At 42.2% G+C, this 22,656-nt stretch overlaps 3 protein-coding genes and 1 pseudogene across 4 annotated transcripts; 2 read left to right on the plus strand and 2 right to left on the minus strand.

Annotated features, from left to right (window-relative positions):
* The first annotated feature begins 1,243 nt into the window (after window positions 1-1,243).
* On the plus strand, window positions 1,244-7,364 carry LOC133889017 (potassium transporter 1-like). 2 transcript variants are annotated; one of them, XM_062329444.1, is made up of 10 exons: window positions 1,244-1,388; window positions 2,917-3,147; window positions 3,241-3,463; window positions 4,554-4,802; window positions 4,897-4,947; window positions 5,034-5,294; window positions 5,379-5,431; window positions 5,573-5,687; window positions 5,781-6,035; window positions 6,132-7,364. In XM_062329444.1, the coding sequence occupies exons 2-10, from the start codon at window positions 3,025-3,027 to the stop codon at window positions 7,133-7,135; spliced, it is 2,334 nt and encodes a 777-aa protein (XP_062185428.1). In that variant the 5' UTR covers window positions 1,244-1,388; window positions 2,917-3,024; the 3' UTR covers window positions 7,136-7,364. The 2 variants fall into 2 exon arrangements, with proteins under 2 accessions (XP_062185428.1, XP_062185429.1); XM_062329445.1 differs by lacking the exons at window positions 1,244-1,388; window positions 2,917-3,147 and having other exon boundaries at window positions 3,284-3,422.
* A 3,651-nt stretch (window positions 7,365-11,015) lies between these two features.
* On the plus strand, window positions 11,016-12,954 carry LOC133889444 (zinc finger protein JACKDAW-like; annotated as a pseudogene).
* On the minus strand, window positions 12,842-15,396 carry LOC133887918 (uncharacterized). The gene is made up of 3 exons (XM_062327932.1): window positions 14,707-15,396; window positions 13,527-14,613; window positions 12,842-13,450 (listed from the first exon to the last, which is right to left on the minus strand). The coding sequence occupies exons 1-2, from the start codon at window positions 14,900-14,902 to the stop codon at window positions 13,940-13,942; spliced, it is 870 nt and encodes a 289-aa protein (XP_062183916.1). The 5' UTR covers window positions 14,903-15,396; the 3' UTR covers window positions 12,842-13,450; window positions 13,527-13,939.
* A 780-nt stretch (window positions 15,397-16,176) lies between these two features.
* On the minus strand, window positions 16,177-19,415 carry LOC133889283 (DNA cross-link repair protein SNM1). Its single transcript, XM_062329793.1, has 10 exons — window positions 18,821-19,415; window positions 18,436-18,616; window positions 18,103-18,342; window positions 17,887-18,031; window positions 17,661-17,795; window positions 17,521-17,587; window positions 17,362-17,439; window positions 16,796-16,848; window positions 16,604-16,718; window positions 16,177-16,463 (listed from the first exon to the last, which is right to left on the minus strand). The coding sequence occupies exons 1-9, from the start codon at window positions 19,395-19,397 to the stop codon at window positions 16,617-16,619; spliced, it is 1,578 nt and encodes a 525-aa protein (XP_062185777.1). The 5' UTR covers window positions 19,398-19,415; the 3' UTR covers window positions 16,177-16,463; window positions 16,604-16,616.
* Window positions 19,416-22,656: the final 3,241 nt, after the last annotated feature.

Genomic DNA, 22,656 nt, shown 5'->3' on the forward strand with positions numbered 1-22,656 from the left:
GCTTACTAACTCAAGATCTCATATGGAGCTAGAAGTTGAAGTCCTGTCAAATAAAACCTGATTCAATCTAATTAGCAGTCTATAGTCTAGACTAAATATAAATAATGTTAGAAACTGTCTTGAAAATAAAAGGATACAAACTCTGCTCTTGACAATCCAGTCGGTTTTATTCTTTTCCTTTTATCTTTAATACTTAAAAAATACGTAGTGATTCTCGCACAGGCAGGACGTCCTGCCTACAGTCTTGCAGACTACCCCTAAAGTTCACAGAAATTACTCACCTTATGCTACTCAATCTCCACTACTCCGCTCGCATGTGTTCTGCTCTCGAAAATCCCGCTCCCGCGTTTCGTCTTTGGCTCGCGAGCCCGCCTACCTAGCGCGCTAGGTGCCATACACGTCGGTCACCTCCCACAGCTCTTAGCTGACACCCGCATATTTGCGGGCCCAATGACTAGTCCATTTAAAATCAGACTACAAGATGTAAAGCCTGCATGCTCCAGGAATTGCCCATAATGCCCATAACTGAGTGCTCAATATGACCTGAAAACATTGTCACCAAAAAAAAAAAAAAAAGCTGACATCTTCCCCATGAAACATTAAAAACCTAGCTGGAAGAGCTGTTGCCAATGTTTTTTTCAATTTTAAACCTGTTTGGATAGGGGGATTTGCATCCAATCATGGAAATTTGAACTAAATCCCAGAAATTTCTGAAGTAATCACATTGATCCAAATACACACTTACAGTGTTGAAAACCATGAAGAATATATAGTCATTCTGGATAACCATGAAGAATATATAGTCATTCTGGATAGTTTTAAACATAGCTGCTTAACATTTAAACTTAAGCAAGTTTGATGGCCTCAAATCTACTACGCCAAATAAAAAAGAGTGGACAGAGTATCAGAAGACAGATAAATAAATTTATCTCCACAAAAGAAAACGATAGTAGTAGGACTAGTAAAATTTTTATTTGCATCAATTATTGTACGGATGAAAAGAAGTCTTTGGCAGCCGAAGACTAGGAAACATCTCTGATCTCCGCAACTCGCTCTTTTTCTGTATACCGCCACTGCACCCAATAAGACACTGCGCTGCATTATTCATGTTTCTTTACTGTCTTCCACGGACATCTGGAGGAAGTCTCCCCACTGAAAGCTTCCCGACGTTTGTTTTGGCTCTTTACAGGCCGCTCTATATAAAGAAGCCTCCTCCCTCCGGTGCAAGCGGCCTCATATCACAGCTTCACCTTTCTGTCTCCTTTGTCCCTCCCACTTCAGCTCGGACCAAACAGCTCGCCGGCCAGGGACGGCGGCCGGTTGGCTGAACCTCGGCGGCGCCGCCGGCATCTTCTGCTTCAGTTAGCCTTCGTTTCATGATCCTCGCTGTGCGTCCATCCTTTTTCTCCTAAAAAAATGGCATGTATAAGTATTGCTTTGCTTGAATCATTTTCTGTTTTCGAAGATGGCATACACAAGAGAGTTCTTCCTATTTTCTCACTCTCTGTAGCTCTTATCACTCACTAACAAAAAAAATAATTCTTGGAGAGATTGTGTACATGTGAAAATGATTCAGTCCGGAGTGTTCCGGCCCACGTGTCAGCAAGTGTGGAAGCCTGGGGCTTGGGAGTTGGGGGGTCAAGGCAATGGGGTAAATTTACGGTCTGATTAGCAGTTAAATTAATGAGATAATTTTGTTATCAGCTTGGCCTTCGGCGGTGTACACTACCCAAAAGGGTCTGTGGAAAAACCATTAAAAACTAAACTTACACCATGTGACTCTTAATAATTTATATTTATGTGCATCAGCTACACTCAGAGTTCAAGTATATGCGATTATACTACTAGAATGAGTATCTTCTCTATTTTTTTAAAAAAAGTTTATGTCTATTTCTTAAATATATGTTATTTTTAAGAACTTGATTTTATTTCCAAATAGATGCCACCTTAGATTTTTAAGGTAGTGTTTTAGCAAACGACCATATTAAAGGCTATTGGAAAATAGAATTTCAAAACCCATATTAAAGGCTATTGAAAATAGAATTTGAATTGAAAAGTGTGATGGATTGATGGCTTAGGTGTTATTGATTGAATGTGAGAGAAATTGAGAGTGGTAAACATGTCATGAATGAAATAATTTATTGTAATCTTGTTCTAGTGTCGAAGACTAAAATGACATTAAAAAAGAATAAATGTAGTATATGTTTGGAAACAATTAATAGAAATTACTTGAAGGACTTTTGAAGTATGAAGTGGTTTCATTCCAATCGGGCTTCAATAAAAATCATAAGCAGTTTCCATGCTAGGAATAGGAAAACTGCTGTGCACAACAAATTGTGACTTCAGTGACTGATGTCTGGACCCTGTAAGTGAGTGATGCATGGATGATGGACCCCACATATCACTTTACAAAACTCTCGCTGTAACATGTTTCAGAAAAGGCAAAAGAAAAAAAACTCTCGCTGAAAAGGAACTTTTCTATTTGCATACGTAAATACTAGAATAGCATACATATTCTGAGCTGGCTCTGCTGTCAATTTTGTGTATCTCCCTTCTGGATCCAGCGATTCTAGAATTGATCTCATATCGACTCTACTCATTTAGTGATATTAGAATAGTACAATCACGAGGCAGATTCACTACGAGTTTTTGACTAAACTGTGCATTATTGCACCCTGTCGATTACAATTATGCTGCTGATTCACCAAGCGCCGGCACCGTTGCCCAATGTATCTTGGCTCTTTAAATTACTCCATTCATCCATTGCTTGGCACCAAAGGAACCTGGGTTTTTTCTTGTTCCTCTCTAAAGCTTCTGTCTCGGTTGACCCAATCTCTTCTTGTAAATGTAAAAATAAGAGTGATGCATAGCTTTCCCAACATCATCATCTGAAGTCTTGGGAGTTGGAAGATGCAGGTAGCAACTGGCGCAGCTTAGAGTTTGATATTCCCCCAGACTCCAACATCCTAAGAAGGCCTCCAAGGTGCTCGGAGGTGCACAGACAGAAGAAGCAAGAGATCAGAAATGTCGCTCGAGGTCGAGAACCCTGGGGTCGCAGAGTCGACCAACCGTCTCAGTCTCAAACGCTATGATTCGCTCTTCGGAGACGCAGAGAAGGTCTCTGGCGCCAAGTACCATGGCTCCGAGGTATGATCCTCTTGCAACCTCCCAATCATGGTACAGCAATGTTCTATCTGCCATGGAACAGTCTGACTGTTGTTTACCTTTTGGGTGGCACAGGGGAGCTGGTCCCGGACGCTGCATCTCGCTTTCCAGAGCGTCGGCATCATCTACGGCGACATCGGGACGTCGCCGCTGTATGTCTACTCCAGCACCTTCCCTGACGGCATCAGGAACAACGACGACCTGCTGGGCGTCTTGTCGCTCATCATCTACACCCTCATCGTAATACCGATGCTCAAGTACGTCTTCATCGTGCTGTATGCAAACGACAATGGAGATGGTAAGCTCGTACCTCTGAAATTTGGGCATGATATATTGAGGGCACGAGCAATGTTAGGTGTTTAAAGAAATCAAGTGTTAAGCATCTGGAAATTTTACAGTGCATTCAAATCAATAGGAGCCATTAATCTTTCTTGATTTAGTGGCTAATATTTACTATTACCTCTTAGTAGGTAAGAGGTCACCAATGACTATATAAGGATAATATCGACTTTTCACTTCGTATAATTAGGAAAGAAAATAATATTACCATTAAAGCACAAGATAAATAAAGAAAGTAATAATGATTGTAATTATTGTTAGCTATACATGTCAAATTTGGTCATGCATGCACAAACGTGAGCTATGTTACTCTCTTTTCTTGAGACTCCATTTTCCTTTGACATGTTGTGCAAATTATAAATTACAATGTGTGATTATCACATAGGAAATTGAAATAACGAACTTTCAGTGTTAAGGCAAGTTTGATATAAATTTACATATTATTTCTGACAATACATATAACATGCTTAATATGTTTTTAAGTACTATGTTGCAAATTTTCAAAAACAGAATCACGCCCCCACGTATATATCTAACTTAGATCAAGAGAATAAATTCGTCACTCAACATGTAAATGCATGATTGGTGTAATTAATTGCTCATGTATTAATATTAGAAAGAGAATTGAATTCCTTTAAAACGTTCTCTTCTACAAATAGCTGATTACTTACCATACTAGGTAGATACTTCAATGGCCAAACTTGTTCTTGATCGATGGATGGTCGAGATTTAATATTCACCTTACTTTGTAGGAGGTAAGATGAGTACCGTAGAACAACCCATATAAAAATTATAATTTTCAATACAAACAAAGACTACAAATACTTAAATATATTAACTATCTTGTTAGTACTAGTATAAGTATTGGTTCTTAAGTAAGCACCTTACCTTCCGTCTAAGTACCTGTGCCAATACAGTTGAGAAAAGAAGGAAACCTAATTTTTTTCTATAAGCACCTCATCTGAGCACAACATTATATATGCTCTGAAGCACTTACTATATTCCTGCCGCTTTGTTGGTTATTTATAAACAACTAACTGCTATTATAGGTGGCACGTTTGCACTCTATTCGCTGATATCGCGGTACGCGAAGATCAGGCTGATCCCGAACCAGCAGGCAGAGGACGCAATGGTGTCAAATTACAGCATAGAAGCGCCGAGCTCGCAGCTGAGGAGGGCACAGTGGTTGAAGCAGAAGCTTGAATCTAGCAAGGCGGCCAAGATTGCACTCTTCACCCTCACAATCCTTGGCACATCCATGGTGATGGGCGACGGAACCTTGACCCCGGCAATATCTGGTAATGGAGACAGCAAATGGAGAGTCAGCAGTATGATCATGTTGTAACCATTTTGCAGAATATTAATGCGTTTTTGTTCATGGATGTGCTGCAGTGCTCTCTGCAGTGAGTGGGATCAGAGAAAAAGCGCCAAGACTGACTCAGAGTAAGTTTAAAGAACTGGCATGGTCCATGACCAATTGTCACCCTGTGATCTCACATCTAACACTCCGGTCGTCGTTTTTCGTACAGCGGAAGTAGTCTGGATCTCTGTGGCAATTCTGTTCATGCTCTTCTCAGTCCAGCGTTTTGGGACCGACAAGGTCGGGTACACCTTCGCTCCTATCATCTCGGTGTGGTTCCTTCTGATTGCTGGTACCGGAATGTACAACCTCGTCGTTCACGACATCGGTGTTCTGAGGGCCGTTAATCCGTGGTACATAGTAAAATACTTCAAAAGGAACGGGAAGGAAGGATGGGTTTCTCTTGGTGGTATTATCTTGTGCGTCACAGGTAACCTTTCTGACTTGAAATGCAACTGAAACTGATTCCATGACCTGCAAGGCTATAATCTGAATTCACCGTCATATGCAACAGGCACAGAAGGAATGTTTGCTGACCTGGGACATTTCAACATCAGGGCGGTTCAGGTAATGGCCAAAATGCACATGTGCTTTCGCTTCACTATTTATCACAGTCAACTCTGCATCTAGTTTTCAAAAGTAGGAGTTTGTCCCCCAGGTCCCAGAACAGAAGCATCTTTACAGTGGTTTCTGAATTTTCTCTTGCAGATCAGCTTCAACGGTATATTGTTCCCGTCAGTGGCACTATGTTACATCGGGCAGGCAGCATACTTGAGGAAATTTCCAGAGAACGTTGGAGATACCTTCTACAGATCCATCCCAGGTATTAAAAGAATTAATACTGCAGCTTTGCTTCTTGAAAATGACTTACGTTATGAACACACAACAAATTAAATGACTCCCTTTGCTGGTGCAGCACCTTTGTTCTGGCCAACCTTCATCGTTGCAATTCTTGCTGCTATTATTGCAAGCCAAGCTATGCTCTCTGGTGCATTTGCCATCCTCTCCAAGGCGCTGTCGCTCGGTTGTCTGCCCAGGGTCCAAGTGATCCACACCTCAAAGCAGTACGAGGGGCAGGTGTACATTCCTGAGGTGAACTTCATGATGGGATTGGCGAGCATCATAGTCACAATCGCATTCAGAACGACCACCAGCATCGGCAATGCTTACGGTAAGCAAGCCCCTAGTGAAGGATGAGACCTTTGTGCTTGAGGCTTTGAGTAGAACACCGAAAGCATTCAACTGATCTGATCTTGGTGACTCGCAGGGATCTGTGTGGTGACCACATTCTCAATCACCACCCATCTGATGACCATTGTGATGCTCCTCATATGGAAGAAGCACATCATCTTCGTCCTTCTGTTCTACGTCGTGTTTGGTTTCACAGAACTGATCTACCTCTCTTCCATACTGTCAAAGTTCATCCAGGGCGGGTACCTTCCGTTCTGCTTCGCGCTGGTCCTCATGACCCTGATGGCGACATGGCACTATGTCCATGTCAAGAGGTACTGGTACGAACTCGACCACGTTGTGCCTACCAACGAAATGACAACTCTGCTCGAGAAGAACGATGTGCGGCGGATCCCTGGGGTGGCACTTCTGTACACGGAGCTCGTCCAGGGTATTCCCCCAGTGTTCCCTCGCCTGATCAAGAAGATACCATCTGTGCACTCCATCTTTGTGTTCATGTCGATCAAGCACCTGCCGATCCCGCACGTTGTGCCTGCGGAGAGGCTCCTCTTCCGGCAGGTCGGTCCGAGGGAGCACCGGATGTTTCGGTGCGTGGCCCGGTACGGGTACAGCGACATGCTGGAGGAGCCCAAGGAGTTTGCAGGGTTCCTTGTGGACAGGCTCAAGATGTTCATCCAGGAGGAGATCGCGTTCGCGCAGAGCAAAGCGGAGAATGACGAAACCAGCTCCGCCGCTGAGGTTTCAGAAGCGCAGACGAGGCCAAGGCGATCCACGCAACCTGCCGTGCACAGCGAGGAGGCGACCCAACCGCGGGTGAGCAGCCACTCGGGGAGGATCACTTTCCATGCGAATCAGACAGTCGAGGAGGAGAAGCAGTTGATTGACAGAGAGGTGGAGCGAGGGGTGGTGTATCTGATGGGAGAGGCCAATGTGTCGGCAGGGCCCAAGTCATCAATCTTGAAGGTCGTGGTTGTCAACTATATCTATACGTTCTTGAGGAAGAACTTGCCTGAGGGGCACAAGGCATTGTCCATTCCGAAAGATCAGCTGCTGAAAGTTGGGATCACATATGAAATATAGGGATTTTTATGGAAGTATGAGGCGTGGCTAACCAAGCCTTTGTTGGAGCATAGTGCTGATTTGAGAGGGCAAAGGGCCACTGTCGACTTATAAAAGGCATGTGTGAGTGGGCTTTTTCTTTGGCTGGAAGGTTTCTTTTCATTCTCTGTACAGTTTGGTGTTATCAGAATTTGTCACTTGCAAGAGTGATATTGGAAATAAAAAGTTTTGACTGGTAGTGTGCTATGCATGTTTAAGGGTGTATTTGGTTGGGTGTCTCACCCCTAGCTAGGCCTAAACAGTGCAGGGTCACTGTGTTTGGTTAGCTGAGTTGCATCCGTAGCCAAGATTTCTCAGGCCTAGGCCCGATGGGCAGTGGCGGACCTAGAATTTTTGGACTGGACATGTAAGATTGTGAGGGAGCGAATTATCGAAGGGTAATTGAGCCGGTGAATGACTAGGTACGTGCGTGCGTGGGCCGCAGGCTAATGAGAGTATGCAGAAGTGAAGATGGGCCGACAATAGATGTCCGATGAAAGGCTAAGGTGGTGAGTTTTTGTTCTAATTAGCTGTGTACTACGTATGTCTAATATATACTACATATAATCGATTTTTTCTAAAAAAAATTAGGTATATAATTACATACCCATGCACCAAGGTGGATCCATCAATGCCGATGGGAGGATTTGGGCTTCGCTCCCGACCTAGGCCGCGGCAATATAGCGAGTGTCCCTGCAGGTGGACGGTCAGGTGCGGTTAACACTGCTCGGCTGCACCTGGTGCCTTGTCAAGGTTACCGCTCCCTCCCCAATCATTTGGAGTAAATTTGTGCATTATTATTCCTTCTTAATCCAGGAACTGGTTAGTTAAAAACTTAAAAAATTTGCAAGTGCACCTCACATACAGGTATTAGGACTTGGCCATTTTCACAGCAAGTCTCACAGTGGGGTTACGCTCACTATTCTTCCCGACAACACATAGACACAGTAGAACAACCCACGATAGTGGTAGGCTCACCATTCTTTGGAACAGGGTAAGCACATGCACACATCTGAACCCAACCAAATAGCATGACCTGGCCCGCTGGGCGTGCCCATGCCCCCACCCAACTACATTTCAAGTCAACCAAACAGGAGCACAACAGAGCCAGGCCAACATCAAACCAGCCAACCAAACACCGGAGGATGCATCCACCTTGGGCTGGCCTGCATCCCGGCTCACCCGATATTCAGGATATATGGCCAATTTAGTTCGCATATTTTGAATTTGATTGGTTTTCGAATTTCAATTTAAAAATACAAAAAATAAAAAAAAATCATAAAAAAATTCTAAAAACACTAGAGACAATTCTAAGACCTTCTGAAAAAAAACAATATCATTTGCATCATATTTCATAATGAGGAAGTTTGAAAAAAAAGAAAATGCTAAAATAGGCCGTATGAACAGGATTATTTGGTCCATCATGTTAAAAAAAATCTTAACATGCAAATATATTTTTTTATGTAGATAGTATCTTAAGAGGATCTTTAAAATTGGTTTCACTTTATTTAAAGTTTTAGTAATTTTTCTATGATTTTTACAAAGTTCACAAGCATAAAGTGAACATGTTAAAAAACATCACTGTAATTAACTTTTTTCGTGTCTACTATTATTTTTCCTACATAAATCATAGTATAATTAAACTAATAAAAGTGATTTCACTAATTTTGGAGGTATGATGGGTGAGTTATGAATTAATCTAGTTGCAATGCATTTACTCAATAATGCATGTTACAATAGCTATTTAATGAGTTCATGTATTTTTAAAAGACATAGGATCATGTAAGAAGAATAAAAATATTGTTTTCATCATTTTTGGATTAGCAAAGAATTAACTATGCATTTAACTAGGTTTAGCAAATACATTTTCTCACAAAAAATATTCAAATTTTTTATGAGTATTAATACTTTTATCATGTAGATCATGTTAAAAGGAAACCAACAAAATTTGTTTCACTTGATTTGAAGCTCAGATGAATTAGTTATTGATTTTACAAGTTTGAGCTATTTTTTGAGTTTTTTTTAACTTTACTACAATTCAGGAAATACGCTCGGTAAATCGGGAAAACCAAACGGTTTTTAAAGAATTCATTTGAAATGCATTCAATACAGAAAATTCAGAAAATGCAGTCGGTTTTTGGTTGAATTCAAGCTATTACCAAATGGTCGGTTCAGTCGAATTCTCACCGAATTTTACAAATTTGATCAAGTGAATTTGGCAGAATTCTCATCGAATTTTGAGCGGATTTTCCGATATTTGAAAATTTCAAAAATTCGGTAGGTCCTGGATTTGAACTATAAAATAAATTTGTAAACCTTGCATCCAACACATAGGCACCCAGACTACCAATCACAACTAAGATGCCCAATGCCACAGGCAAATTTCATGACTTTTTACATGAATTAAGGGGAATGAAGCAGACATGGTTACTTGAAGGAATGGAATATTTTCAAAAAAAAAAACTATCCATGGATAGAGCTCGTGTAAGTTAGCAATCCACATGTCAGAACTGTTCGAGTGAAAATGTAAAGAGAGAAAGATTGAGAGAGCAAAACAAAGAGATTCATTCAATCCATTGACCCATGTACATAATATACATGATAAGGGTCACGTTGGTGCCTGTTCAGAAGGCATCTCTTCCGAACAGGCAACCCTACGTGAAAAGGCGGCCATTTGTTGATCTCGTTCACAACACTCCCCATGATCAATGATGACTTCTGTATAAACTAAATCGAAGATTCCTCCAAAAACTATGTGGGAAAAATATGAGGAAAAGAATAATTGTAATATGCAATTGAAAACTCTTTAAAAACCCAGTGGAAAAAATTAGGAGAAAATGATATGGCATATATATGCTTGTATTGATATTGCCCCATTAAAACCTTATATGAGAAACCAAATTAGAAAAACTCATAAAGGAAAAGAGTGCCACACACATATATAATCATTAACAGGTTATTAGGGATATACTCTCCCTGAGCTTTGCAAATCTTAAAGTCATCTCATATCAATTCCATGAACAGAATAAATATATTGGTAAAGATTTTGTGGATATTCTGTAAGATTATCACATGATATCGTTTGCAAAGATCTATCTCCCTATTTTTGTAATTTATGATGATAAAATACTTTTAGGCAATATGCTATGCGAGATTGCACTTTATATAACATGTATGCATTTGACAATACAAACAATATTATCTTCATAGATAAATATAAATGATTCTGATGAACCAATAACACATGATTTTTGTATGTGATTAATCATTCTGTGAAGTCATACATATTTACGTGATGCTTTGTATAATTATGATTATTTTAGAATGATTAGTGGAAGTAGCCACGAGAATCTATTATGATGACTTCCATGAAAAAAGTTGCTCCCCACAATATAAGAATATAAAGTCTATCTGTGATCCGGCATTATAGGGATAAAATAAATAGCCAGTAGAGGTATATCCAACCATAGTCATATCTTAGGTTTTCTGATTGAATAAACCAAGATCTCTTATACCTTGAGGATATCCTTACTCCTGTCTAATGGTATTTTGTTGGAGTTGCGTTATGTTTAACTAGCAAGTTATCTGCAAATATAATATCAGGCATATTGCAATTTTCAATATACATTAGAGTTTTGAAGGTACTGAAATATGAAACTTCAAGTCCTAATATCTCTTCTTCATCCCGAGATTTGAATGGATCTTTATACATTTCAAAGGATTGAATGACCATAGATGTTTTAATGGATATAATATATCCATATTGAATTTCTTCAATATCTTCTGGATATATACATACTAGTATACAAGTAGTATACTAGAGACCAGAATCTTCAACTCCATAGGAGAGGCGCAACTTACCATGGAAGCTCAAAGCAGAGAAGCAGCACTGAAACTAAGAAGAAAGTGTATATTTGCCCTGAGGTCAACTGCCCTCACCATGATGCAAGACGAGCTTTGGGTGATCTTACAGGCATAAAAAAAACACTACTCAAGGAAGCATGGTGAAAAGAAATGGAAATGCCACTAGATGCTCAAAGAAATATGCAGTCCAATCGGACTGGAAAGCACACACAAAACTATTAGCACCAAGGAGTACCGCTGTGATTGTGGAACAATCTTCTCAAGGTATTTTTCTCATCAAGAGATCCAATATACACAATAGTTGCATAGGATAAACTGATGCAGATTTGTTCCACAAATAATTCATTCTATATAGGTAAGAATAAAATTTCTGATATCAAGAGTCCTAAGATCCAGATCTATGCACAGGTTAAGGTGTACAAGCATCGTAATATAGGATAGAATCAGCATTAAGCAATATTGTCAAGCTGAAATAGGCACAATATGAAATAACAACCCACGTTGAATCATATTATCTCCACACTTTCTGCACCGAGCTGGAGAAAGCAATCAATCATAGATATAGACATGTCATGCTTCAGTATTTGAAAACTGACATTTAATTCAATTACGATATTGTTACAGAAAGGATAGCTTCATCACACATCGAGCCTTCTGTGATGCTTTAGCTGAGGACAATGCCAGAGTTAATCAGAGCCTTGCTGCCATGGTGGGAAGTTTGCATGGTCAGCAGCAGGACATCGTTTCACACAGAATGCTTAGTGCAAGCTCTTCACCAACAGATGTAGTTGGGAACTTCTCTGGTAACAGCCATAGTTCAGATAACCATCTGAAACCTCTATCCCCTTATGCCATTATTGCAAGCAACGCTGCATTGCTCTCCAACAAGATAATACCAAAGGATGATGGCATTCTGTTCAATGGGAGCGGATCAGACATTCCTTACATGTCCATGAGCTCTCCATATATGTCAGCAACAGCATTGCTACAGAAAGCGGCAGAAACGGGAGCGAAGACCGGTGAAGATCCTGTATCGCCATTACTCCTAAAAGGTTTTCCAAATTATCTGTCTTCTGCTAGATATCACATCGATAAATGTTCTGGAGGCGACGGATATTCCCTAGGGAACTCGTCAACACATAGTGCTGGTATGAAGACCGCCGAAGACAATAGTCCTTACATGAATGATCAAAGCAATTTTCATACAAACCCACCATGGGAAGTTAGCTGCATGAAACCTACTATGCTGCCTTCGATTGGACTCCTGCCATTTCCCATGAGGACAGAAAACGACAGATCTAACATGGTGTCTGAGGATCGCATGCAGCAAAATGCACATGGAAGCATTTTAAGGGTGCGAGATGTGGGACTAACTCGACTTTCTAGGTTTAGGAGGCAATGATAATGTTGAGTGCTGGCACCTATGAAGAGGATGTAACAACATTAAGCTATTCTGATGAGCAGCAGAAATCTCATACGTTACACGGATACGGATACGTGTATCGGTATCGAACCGATACCGATACATGGATACGTCTTTTTTCCGGAAATCCCGATACACGGATACGTTTCAATAATATTTTATTAAAAATAAGTAGCTGCCATTTGGGTCATCACCCTTAAGGAGTTACTTCCAGCCGAATAACACATAAGAACATATAAGAAACACAATCTCACAAATAGCAAATTGGAAAGTTCAGTAGATAGTAGCTCACACAATAAAACATAGAAGTTCAACATAGCAGATAGCAGGTTCTACTTAAGTTCTATTACATAGCATAATAGCTAGGATAGTAGCTTGCAAGTTCATCCAACTAGGTTTGTTCAGGATTTGCTTCAGCTTCATTTTCCCAAATATCAGCCTCCACATCTCCAAAAGACACGGCTTGCAATTCAGGCTCATCAAGAGAAAGGTTAGCCACTTCAAGAATTCCTAAACCACTTAGAGATTCAAAAGAATCTCCTCCCACATCCCACATCCTTGATTCCCCTTTCTTGTAATCATCGGTCCTTCTTGAGAGATGTCTCAAATTTGAGTGCACATAGACCAAATCTTTAGCACGCTCTGGAGTTAGGGCATTTCTTTTGACACTGTGAATGAAACTATATGTACTCCAATTTCTCTCACAGCAGGAAGATGAGGCTGGTTGGCTAACCAATTTGATGGCCAAATTCATCAATAAAGGAACAGACTGTCCATGATTTGTCCACCAAGTCATGGGAGAAACAAACCATCTATCATGGAGGGAGTCAAGATCATTGAATTCTTCGGAACAACTAGAGAACCTTGTGTATTCTTCTTTCACTTGAGACAATTCTGTTGGTATGCGGAAGTACTTCTTGAAGCATGTCATCCTCATTTTTGATACCTCTTTGTCCTTGTGTGGAGGTACACGACCAACACCTCCATGTAGCCACTCTTGGCTATAATATCTACACTATAAACATAGGCAAGTGAATTAGCAATCGAGCTATAAACATAAGCAAGATAGCAAGTGTTGATTATTACCTTGGGTTGAGTGAATGAGCCATACAATGAAGTGGATTATTGCCTTTTGTCCACCTATCAACTCATATCTTATGAATAACCAAGTACAAGTCAGACTCCTCATCTGGTTGCTTTCCTTCCCATTGATATATCTCTTTCTTCACTTTCTCAATCATAGAATCCCACATCTCATAAATCAAGTGAAGACATGGTGTGTTAGTGTCCGCCACACGTATCACCTCATAGATAGGAGTAGTAATCTTAAGTATATACTCCACATTCCTCCACCAAACCTCACTCAATACCTTGTCATAGACTAGAGCTGCTGTTTGAGCATCATCCTTGTAAATGTCCCATGCTTCACTAATTACCATTTGCTTAAGAGGCATTTTTACCTCCACCATCCGTTTCAACATACCCACAACTGATGCAAATCATGTTTCAGCAATAGCTAGTAGCTTCAAATGGCTAAACTCATTGAATATAGAAAGCCGCATGCCATGGTTCATTATAAAATTCTTGATGATTTGGGCTTCACTTCTAATAACATGTATAAATTCAAGTTGTTTCCAAACAAATTCCTCCTCTTCATTCTTTGGGAGTTTTGGCTCACAAATACTTTTCAAAGCAAGATTAAGAGTATGCACAACACATGGTGTCCAGAATATATTCTCATATTCAGCTTCAATAAGAAGACCCGCACCTTTGCAATTTGTAGCATTGTCTGTGATGATTTGTACCACATTTTGACGACCCACTTCTTCAATAACAGACTTCAGCTTCTCAGCAATGTATTCTTTTGTCTTCACTTGCCCTTCACAATTATCAGCCCTCAAGAACATAGGTGCCCTCTCAGAAACAGCAACAAAGTTGATGAGTGATCGCCTCTGCGGATCTGACCATCCATCAGCGCAAATTGTCACTCCCTTCTCCTGCCATGTGCTCTTTGAACTCTGCAATAGCATCTCAATGTGACATCTTTCTTGTTTCAGAAGCGAAGTTCTAAGCTTGTTATACCCAGGAATTTTATAACCCGCCAAGTTGTGGTTACAAGCAAAGAAAATTGCTTGTTGAAAATATGGATTTCTTGTAAAATTGAAAGATATCCCTGTAAATCAATTAAAAAAACAGAATTAGCACAACTGCACAAGTAAAGAAAACTTAAAATTGCAAATTAGTGTAATGCAATGAAAATGAATACCTCCAGAATAGAATGATCTAGCAATTAGAGCATCCAAGTGCTTACGGTCCTCCATTGCCCAAGATTTCTCCAATGCACTTGCAGGTCCTCTCTTGTTCGTGCTGCCACCATATGAAGAACCCGTAGTAGGCAAAGACATAGTTCTCTGTCTGGACCTTTCTACTAATTCTTTGCACCTTAGAACATCTCTCCTCATTTGGCTAAGCAAATCAATAGACACCTTCGGACATATACCCACTCCCTTTCCCTTCTTCTGCAGCAAGTGAGCTTCAACTCAAGTGTAGCTACTGAATCCTTCATATGGACAATACTTGCACTTCCATCTAGTATTGCCCCCCCCCCTGCTCTAGGTCTCTCTAAAATGTGGACATGATCCCACAATGGAGCTCTAATATCTGTCGATGTTGCAGAAGCAACAGCAGCAGCATCACTACTTGAACCTTCGGTCGCCATCACGATGAATCGGTGATAACACTGAAACAGAGCCACCGAGCCACAGCATGTCGGCAGCTACTGCTAAGTGCTAACTGCTAAGCACCTAAGGCAATCGGGAGGGGGAAAATGGGAGGGGAAGAAGGAGGAGAACGCACCAGTGGAGTTCAACTGTGCGCCTGCGCCAGTGGAGCTTCAAGCCTTCAACCGCGCGCCTGGACTGTTCGCCCAAACGCATCAGTGGAGGTTCTCCCGCGCCCGTGCGCCAGCCGCGGCTGCTGACCCTCCCGTGCGCCCGTGCGCCCGCCGCTGCTCTCCCGCGCCCGTGCACCCGCCGCGCCTCTCCCGCGCCCCTGCTCCCGTGCGCCTGCCGCGGCTGTGCCCGACGGGCAAGGCCGTCTGCCGCAGCGCCGGCAGTGTGGAACGTTCGCCCGCCTGCACGTTGAGTAGATCGAGTACCTTCTGCCCGAGCGTGGACCGTGGAGTAGCCGCCGCGCCCCTGCGTGAAGAAGCCGCCACACCGTGCGTGCGTCCGCCAGGTTAGGTTAGGCCTTCAAATGGGCTGGGTCGTATCCGCAACAGCACCAATACGTATCGGCCCACGTATCCGTATTTTCTACAATTATTTTCGCACGGATACTCCACGGATACGTATCGACCACGTATCCGTATCCGATACGGCATCCGGTGCGGATACGGCACCGGACTGGAGTATCCGTGTTTCCGAGATCTCAACAAGATATGTACTCTTACCATTAGTCATGTCATGACTCTGCCACCTTGGAGAAATGGAAACCATTTGGGATCCATAAGAACAAATAGTTTAATCACTACAACAGCTCCGGTTTCAGCTAATGTTGCGAGTAGAAGTTGCCTTAGTCTACCAGACTATAAATCTTTTTGTCTAATTGGAGTTCGGAAATTGGGTTAGGAGACTATTTCTTTCGAGGAATTCTTAGCACAGCTGAACCTCAACTGCACCTAGAAACTCCACTGTTGCACCCAGTGAAATATATTTTGATTCAACAAGAGAAACCGCGAGATGGTTTCCAAGCAATGTATTTCGTTGAACAGTAGTTGGATTCAATAATTTTACAACTTATACTTTCACTGCAGAGAAATATGTCAGACTGAGAAAGAAACAACACATTTGCCTCACAAACGAGACAAGAACAGAATGAATCCTAATCTGCTACAATAAAAAATGCACGTCTATGGCAAATGTAGGGAAAGTGGCACCTCTTTAAGCACAACTTTTTTTAGCACAGAGCAGATCAACCTTCAGAGAGTATCTTAGCTGCTATCCAGGTACCATCGTTGTGTCACTGGCACATAGATATGCATTTGTTAAAGTTAAATAAGAAAAACGTGAAGATACGAAACATTCAAGTTAACTGTACATGTAGGAAAGCTCATATGCCAAACAGAATATGCCAAAACTGAGGCTAACATAAATAAAACTGACCAGGCTTCATCCATCACAAGCTCTTCAGCCATTCCCGGAAACATGCTTGCATTTTATCTCGACTTGCCGCGTTGCCAACATTAACAGTGGGGATTACCTTTTGAGGTCTCAAAAACTATCCATACAAACGTTGACCTATAGTTAGAAAGCAGCAAAGACTTCAATAGTGTAATATCAGAATTGGGAATTTACCATCACAAAATCTCTGAGCTCAGTGAAACTTGAGTGCTCGCTGTAAGGCACACCTACAAGGAGAAGAAACAAGTTTGAAAGAACTCATAATCGGAGCAAAATCTGTATGCAAATTTGAAACTGCCAATATTCATCATGCACATGTGATACATGTTGGACAAGAATGAGGCTAATAACAGAATCGTCATTTTGCAGTTAGACTCTGAATTTGCAACTAACTTCCAAAATGAGTTCAGCTTAAAATCTGCAAATAATTGAAGGAACTTCTAATGTAGGGTGCAAGTCTGCGCTTCTTTTTGGCTTTGGTTGCAACTGACAACCTCTACTAGATGTGTAAGATCCGATCATCAGAGAGTATAATCATTATGCAATTAGAGAAGCAAAAGTTTGTATCGTGTCTGGCAAATCAGATTTTGAATCAGGATATTAATAAATTAGTCTGTGATTGGCAGAAAATAAGTCCACACTGAGCATACTAACATAACTATTATTGGTGGTTAATAACATCTTCATTAGCAAAACATGAACGCAAAACATAATTATCAGCAGAAGCTAACAAATCCTACCATAGATTGTAACTCTACCATTAGATCTTGGTTTTATTAGGTCAAGCTGCTTTCCTGTTGCCTCAGAGAAAGTCCAACCTAATAAAACAATAGAGAGAAAACTAAGAATCATGTAATTCCACATTTCGGAAGTAAATTTATGTCCCCAGCATCGTCAACCTGTAGGTCGAAAAGCCAGCACAGCTAGAAACCTTTGGTTAAGAGTCTCCAAGTACTTCTTCAAGTTCTGGGAAATGCTACTTTCTAGTTAGAAGGGTTAGAAGCTAAATTTATAGAATTTTTCTGACATCATTCCAAACCTCATGATTTACAGATCCAAGGGGCAGAATATGAAGGGGTGAACTTTGATTGCATGAACATATCCTTTTGGATAAGTCCGACCAGCCAAATGAATGAAGAATTCGTCTTCTTGATGCATCAGTGTATATAGGGACCTTTCATGAATAAATTAAAAAAAGAAGTTATCTGAGAACTAGAAGAATCGCATGTCCAAAAATTAATAGTGAAGTCTCAACTGTATAGAACCTCTAAAGCTCGAGAAATTGCTAGATATACGTTCTCTTTCCCAATGCTATATGCCCCAACAACAATGAGGGTTTTTGGTTGCTTCTGTAGATATCTTTGAGCTGTCCTCACAACAAAATCAATAACATCCTCCTGAGGCGGGAACCTAGAAAGTACCAGGCTCAGCAAAGTAATCATTAAAGAGTAAATGCTTAAACTTCAAGGTTGCAGACCCACTTGTATTTCGGATTGCAATATGTTGTGTCCAGGTAAAGCAAATTTATGCGGCCTCTCTGGAGCAGTGGATGCAATTGCATGGATTTTGATGCTCTGAAATCCCCAGTATGCAGATAGGTTTTTCCATCACTAAGTCGGAAGTGAATTAGAGCTGCACCAGGGCAATGGTTGGCCTCCAACAATGTAACTGTCACTCCCTCTATGACATACTGAGTATCAAGCTCCAAGGGACAAATATAACTGCAGACATCAATTTGAATACATGATGCTTGTGATAGAAGAATAGAGAAATCACCATCAAACCATTCACAGAAAAAAAACAGAGAGCCTTACTCGGATTTTACTGACAGGCACATCTTTACCAAGCGTGCAGTTAGCGCAGAACAATAGATGGGGCCATGGCACCATTTCTTGGTCAGTCCACCGTAATGGTCAAGATGAAAATGGCTGAGAAAATAGGCAGAGCACCCCTCAACTTCTCCATACCGAAATGCATCCACCGTGAATGGCGTGCCTAGGCTCATTCAATTTGCAGGTGCATGAGAGATATTTGGTTCAGCACAATTAAAAAAAATGATTGTATCGATTATTCACCGTATGCCATCCTCCGTAGCTCAAAGAACAAATCATATTCTCAATTAGTGCACAAACGCATACACTAACGAACTAGCCTCATATCAAACACGGTACCAACCATGAAAAGGTAGCGGGCCTTTACCGGGAATCTTCTTGTAGAAGGGGCAAGCGAGAGGCCTCTTGGTCTCCCCATTCTCCTCGGCGCCTCCTCGTCGCCGCTTCCTTCCTGACCAAGAATCGGAATGGGGGGCGGAGGGGGAGGGATCCCCAGCCTCTACCCCCTCCTTCCGCGGCCTCTCGATCCCCCACGCCTGGAAGAGGCTCCTCTGCACGAGCGAGGAATCCGCAGCCCCGACCCCCTCCCGCCGCGGCCTCTCGATCCCCCACGCCTGGAAGAGGCTCCTCTGCAGTAGAGGACCCCCGCCCTTCTCCTTCACCCCGTATGCCTCCTCCGGCCGCGGGGAAGGAGGGGCGCGCAGGGAGGACCAGTCCGCGCCACTGCGGTAGAAGTCCTCGGCGAAGCTACTGCAGCTGGCGGCGGCAGGGGAGGGGGGTAGAGCAGGGAAGCCGTTTTCGTCGAGGTCTGCGGAGAGGGGTAGGGGTGGGTGGGCGTCGCCGTCGCTGTCGCCGTCGGCGGTGGCCATCGGAGGGGGGTTTGAAATGGCGGCGGGAAGACGGAGGAGGGAGGGAGGGAGGGAGAGGGAACGGAACGGAGGCATCGGACGTTGGAAGCGTGAAGGAGAGAAGATTGGCAGATGTGGCGTCAAGTGTGAACATGTCAGGTTGATCGTGAACCGTCCGATTGGTTACTTGGACACTTTGAGCCCGAATCGAACGGCATGTATTCCACTTTCGTGTGCCCGTGCAAAGGACACCCGAGTCTGGCAATTAAGGATCTGATTGGTTGGTTTGCTCGCCCTAAGGAAATTCTATGCGATCCTTACGAAATCCTGATTTATATTGTTCTTTCTTGTTTAACGATTGTCACGTATAATTAAAAAAAATACATGATATACATAAAAGAGAGTTTTTTTTTCTAGAAGATCGAATCTTATAGAATTTCCTTCCTGCTCACCTAGAAGATCGAATCTTATAGAATTTCCTTCCTGCTCACCTAGCTCGCTGGTCTCCCTCGACAAGACTAGCCTTCTCAATGTTTGGAAAACGGTTGTTCAGACTGGTAAAATAAGTTTAAAAAACATAAGTATCAAGATAGCGAGTTAGACAACCATACATTTGATTTTTTACCCAACCAAACAAAACAAGCGACGATAAGAGATCTAAACACAAGCTAAGATTTCCAAATGTTACCTAGCATTAGCAAGCACAATAAAAAATAGTAAAAGACAAAAGCCCTAGCAAAACCTAGAACCAAATCGGTACTTTTATTTTCAGAAAAAAAAAACAACAACGGGGAAGGTTTTTCGTTTTGGTATTTTGGATGGAGTCACAAATGTAGTCGAGGACGTGAGTTACAGTGCCACTACGGAGGCGCTGTGCTGTCCCTTACGAGGTGGTTCAAGGAGGCGGCGAGCATGCCCGGCTGCGAGTGCACGCCGTCGGAGAGCATGAGGCGGCAGGCCGGTACCAATCAGGTTCCTCATTTGGCGTTTTGTGTTGTTGTGCCTGGTCCTCTTCAATTTGAGTGTGACAAAGTTAGGTGTGACATACGATGTTAGTAGATAGATAGTAAAGAGCTAGCTAATTAAATAAAACTTTACATAAACTTTACATACGGTGGTAATCTCTTCAACTGGGGCATGGGTCAATGAGTTTGAGCTCTTCAAGTACATATGTCTCTGGGCTTATTCTAGGCTGGGTTTTGATGGAATCCAAACGTCTAATGACATAATCGGACCTAAAGTGCAGTGTTGTTTGTGACCACTAACAACACATTTATGTTTTAGTCTGACCCATCTTGTACGTGTGATGCTGCTTCCTCTTTTGTTTCGTTTCCCTGCTCTTGCTCTATTCTATTTTCAATATAATTCTCAATTGCAATTAAAGACAAGTACTTAAATTGACAAAAGGTTTTTCGTTCTCTGTGTAAAAATGAAGCATCCATTAATGAATTAAAGATAGATGCAAGATGTGTAGATTAGTAGTTAAGAATTTTAAGATATTCTTTCTGGCAAGTTGTAATTCTTAGAAAATAATTGTATTGCTGATATGACAAATAAAAAACTTATTAGAAGTGTCTCTTCTTATACATGTGATCTAATGTTGAATTTTGCATAGGGTCTCTAATTTCTAAGGTACGCCCCGTGAGCGGTACTACTGCTATAGCATGTAGCCATCCAAATGCCTACCCACCACCTGCATTACCGGGTGCCATCCCGCCGCAGGCCCGCGGCCAACTCCACCGACCTCCACCGCATGCACCGCCGCCACCGGGCTAGAGATGGTACATGCGAAGGAAGTAGGGTCATGAGAAGACCAGAGAATGCACAGATTGAGATGAGAGTGGAAATGAGAGGGTAGAGATGCACGTACGTGACCACCAATGCGAGGTGATGGTGAAGCTACCTTGTCCTATGGTGAGGCCACCTGTATTACCGGGAGGGGATACGGTTTTCTGGGGGTACGGTGGCAGTTTCATGGGTTTTTTAGTATTTTTTTTCTCCCATTTCTTATTAGATGTGAGTAGAGGTTGGGTTTGTTTGGGTTGAATGTGTTGTGTTCTCATTTGAGTTTTGTTTAGACAGGTTGAAATGGGTTAAGTTGTAGATTGGATTGGGTTAGGTTGGGTTGATGGAATATTGGGTTGGGGCGTAGCGGAGCGGGTTAGGTTTAGACTTTTAACACTTAAAACGGGTTCAACTCATGGGTCGAACCCACACAGCCCATGCGGCACATCGCGGTCAGCCCACCATACGCATGCAAAACAAGGAGGTGTCACGCGACACAGCCGAAGCCGATCTAGATGGCACCAGGACACGCGAAGACGCCTATTCTTTCGGCGCGCTTGGAGTTGATGGCCGCGAGCTCGGCGAGATAATTTAAGGACTCAGCTGGCCTTACCTACCACGGCCAGGGACTCAGCCTCCTTTAGCTTTGGCCTTCGAGTACAACTCCACATCCTCGGCCAGCTTCTGCTCAAAGAACTACGTGCCACCATACGCCTTGCACGCCTCCATCATCCTCTACCTCCTGTAGAGTGCAGTGTTCGAATATTGCACTCAAAGCTGAAGGAATATGTGATCTATAGGTACTAATAAAAAATTAAAATTAGAAACAACATTGAAGGCAATACCAAAACTATACATGCGTGTCATACTACATAGAAAATCATACAAATACAAAGATCAAAATTGAATTCAAAGATGAAATTTATATAAAAAAAAACTCAGATAGCAAATTGGTTTTAGTTTGCAAGCAAATCCAGTGAGCAAATTTGTTTCAATTTACAAAAACAAATCCACGTGAACTCAAATAAAGCAAATTTATTTCGAATCATAAGCAACAGTAAGCAAATTTATCATGTTTCTTCTTCAAGTCACCGCAGGATGCTAGTGGTGCAGAACGCAACAACAAAGACGATCACCGGTGATGATTCGATGTGTGCTCGTGGCTTCAGTAGCTCCCAAAGCTGCACGACAAGTAAGATGAGCTTCGTGCCTCTGGCAACATATACAACTGTGGACTTGTCGACATTGTTAGGATGCGGTCTCACCATGTCATGTACATGCGCATGCCACGCATGCACATCTAGTGCAGAGGACTGGGCCTCATCGCCATGATCCATCGTCTTGCAGGACACCATCCCTGGTAACGTTGCATCCTCCCAGGAAAAAAAGACCAGATCCATGCGTGGCCTCCAAGCGCCGTGCAGAAGCAGACATGCTGCCCCTCAGAGGCGCTGCCGCCGTGCGCATGCCACTCCATCACCCCGGATATGAGGTGGCTTTCCACATCCCGGATGACCTAGGCCACTAGGCAGCAGAGGGCACTGGTCAACCTTGGTAGCAAGGAGCACCA

Source organism: Phragmites australis, chromosome 13 (assembly GCF_958298935.1).
Source record: "Phragmites australis chromosome 13, lpPhrAust1.1, whole genome shotgun sequence".
Classification (NCBI taxonomy): domain Eukaryota; kingdom Viridiplantae; phylum Streptophyta; class Magnoliopsida; order Poales; family Poaceae; genus Phragmites; species Phragmites australis.

Excerpts from the sequence above, each read along its gene's own strand:
- LOC133887918 (XM_062327932.1), bottom strand. The coding sequence starts at position 14,902 with ATGAGGAGAGATGTTCTAAGGTGCAAAGAATTAGTAGAAAGGTCCAGA. Across the intron at positions 14,614-14,706 it reads TAGATCATTCTATTCTGGAG|GGATATCTTTCAATTTTACA; the intron begins GTATTCATTTTC and ends ATTGATTTACAG.
- LOC133889017 (XM_062329444.1), top strand. The coding sequence starts at position 3,025 with ATGTCGCTCGAGGTCGAGAACCCTGGGGTCGCAGAGTCGACCAACCGT. Across the intron at positions 5,432-5,572 it reads TCAACATCAGGGCGGTTCAG|ATCAGCTTCAACGGTATATT; the intron begins GTAATGGCCAAA and ends TTTCTCTTGCAG. Across the intron at positions 5,688-5,780 it reads CTTCTACAGATCCATCCCAG|CACCTTTGTTCTGGCCAACC; the intron begins GTATTAAAAGAA and ends TTGCTGGTGCAG.
- LOC133889283 (XM_062329793.1), bottom strand. The coding sequence starts at position 19,397 with ATGCCTCCGTTCCGTTCCCTCTCCCTCCCTCCCTCCCTCCTCCGTCTT. Across the intron at positions 17,796-17,886 it reads CAATTTCTCGAGCTTTAGAG|GTCCCTATATACACTGATGC; the intron begins GTTCTATACAGT and ends TATTCATGAAAG. Across the intron at positions 16,849-17,361 it reads TGGTAGAGTTACAATCTATG|GTGTGCCTTACAGCGAGCAC; the intron begins GTAGGATTTGTT and ends TTCTCCTTGTAG.